A 1,897-nucleotide genomic window follows, 5' to 3' on the forward strand; every position below is an offset into this window, starting at 1 on the left:
TTTTTTTTTTTTTTTTTTTTTTTTTTTGGTACCTGGGATTGAACTCAGGGGCACTTGAATACTGAGTTGCATCCCCAGCCCTATTTTGTATTTTATTTAGAGACAGGGTCTCGCTGAGTTGCTCAGGGCATTGCTAAGTGGTGGAGGCTGGCCTCCACCTTGCAATCCTCCTGCCTCAGCCTCCTGAGCTGCTGGGATGACAGACATGCGCCCCCGCACCCAGTTAAATTTTCTAAGATAATTTCTTGTTTCTGCCCTTACTTTATTAATGTAAATATTTATAGCCTTGAAGTGTTCCTTGGCTTGTTAATGGCTTTTTATTCTGTTTGGTAGGTAGTTTGACTAGTTCAACTTAAATCTTTTTTTTTTTTCCTTAGGTGTGGTGAGACTGGTCATGTAGCCATCAACTGCAGCAAGACAAGTGAAGTCAATTGTTACCGCTGTGGCGAGTCGGGGCATCTTGCACGGGAATGCACAATTGAGGCCACAGCCTAATTATTTTCCTTTGTCGCCCCTCCTTTTTCTGATTGATGGTTGTATTATTTTCTCTGAATCCTCTTCACTGGCCAAAGGTTGGCAGATAGAGGCTACTCCCAGGCCAGTGAGCTTTACTTGCCGTGTAAAAGGAGGAAAGGGGTGGAAAAAAAAAAACCGACTTTCTGCATTTAACTACAAAAAAAAAAAAGTTTATGTTTAGTTTGGTAGAGGTGTTATGTATAATGCTTTGTTAAAGAACCCCCTTTCCACGCCACTGGTGAATAGGGATTGATGAATGGGAAGAGTTGAGTCCGACCAGTAAGCCCGCTCTGGGCTTCTTGGATAAGTTCCCATGTAGGAGGTAAACCAATTCTGGAAGTGTCTTGGAACTTCCATAAGTAACTTTAATTTTAGCATAATGATGGCCGTGGATTGCCTGACCTCAGTAGCTATTAAATAACATCAAGTAACATCTGTATCAGGCCCTCACGCAATATACAGTTAAGTGGGAGTAAACAAAATAAGACGAAAGTGTGTGTGGATGGCTAAGGCGAGAGCACCCGGGATAAAAGCCTAAAAACAGGAAACAGCTTCTCTGCAGCATCTGCTGCTGCTGGACCTACAGATGGTGACGGCAAAGGTTTAGAACACATTGTTTTTTTTTTCCAAAGACGAAATCTCAAAAAACCCAGAGTCAACATCGATGCTCGAGAGTTAGCATAATTTGGAGTTATTCAGGAATTGCAGAGAAATGCATTTTCACAGAAATCAAGATGTTATTTTTGTATACTATATCACTTAGACAACTGTGTTTCATTTGCTGTAATCAGTTTTTAAAAGTCAGATGGAAAAAGCAACTGAAGTCCTAGAAAAAAAAAATAGAAAAATGTAATTTTAAACTATTCCAATAAAGGTGGAGGAGGAAGGGGAATTTGACTAAAGTTCTTTTTGTTTCCAATTTTCATTCATGTATATAGTGTGAAATGCCATATTAAAGAGGGGAATGTGGAGGACTGAAAGCCGGCAGTTTGGACTTTTTCTTTTGGTTTGAAACTAGTCATGACTGCGGTGAGCGAATTCTGAGGACACGCGGGGAGTGGATCTTCAGGGTCGGCTGTTGGCAGAGCTGTAGGAAATTGAATTCTCTTCTTTTGGGGGGTGAGTGGGGAGGGCGTAACCAGGGATTGAACCCAGAGGCCCTCGACACTGAAGCACATCCATGCCCCTTTTTATATTTTTTGAGATGGCATTGCTGAGGCTGGCCTCCAACTTGCGATCCTCCTGCCTTGGCCTCCCGAGCTGCTGGGATGACAGGCGTGAGCCACCAAACCGGGCTAGGAAATTTAATTCTCTTTATAACCCATTCGTCACCACAGCCCTTTCATCGTCTGTTCATTCTGAAGTTTTAATACAATTGCTG

The 1,897-nt window shown here is 42.3% G+C and overlaps 1 protein-coding gene across 9 annotated transcripts in view; it reads left to right on the top strand.

Annotated features, from left to right (window-relative positions):
* LOC107160099 (CCHC-type zinc finger nucleic acid binding protein) overlaps positions 1 to 1,496 on the top strand; it is an 11,195-nt gene extending 9,699 nt beyond the window's left edge. For all 9 annotated transcript variants that reach the window (XM_015506764.2, XM_015506766.2, XM_015506765.2 and 6 more), the window contains one exon: positions 378 to 1,496. In XM_015506764.2, the coding sequence (XP_015362250.1) occupies positions 378 to 495 (118 nt within the window). In that variant the 3' untranslated portion in view covers positions 496 to 1,496. The remainder of the gene's footprint in view (positions 1 to 377) is intronic.
* Positions 1,497 to 1,897: the final 401 nt, after the last annotated feature.

This window comes from Marmota marmota, unplaced genomic scaffold, assembly GCF_001458135.2.
Source record: "Marmota marmota marmota unplaced genomic scaffold, marMar, whole genome shotgun sequence".
Taxonomy (NCBI): domain Eukaryota; kingdom Metazoa; phylum Chordata; class Mammalia; order Rodentia; family Sciuridae; genus Marmota; species Marmota marmota.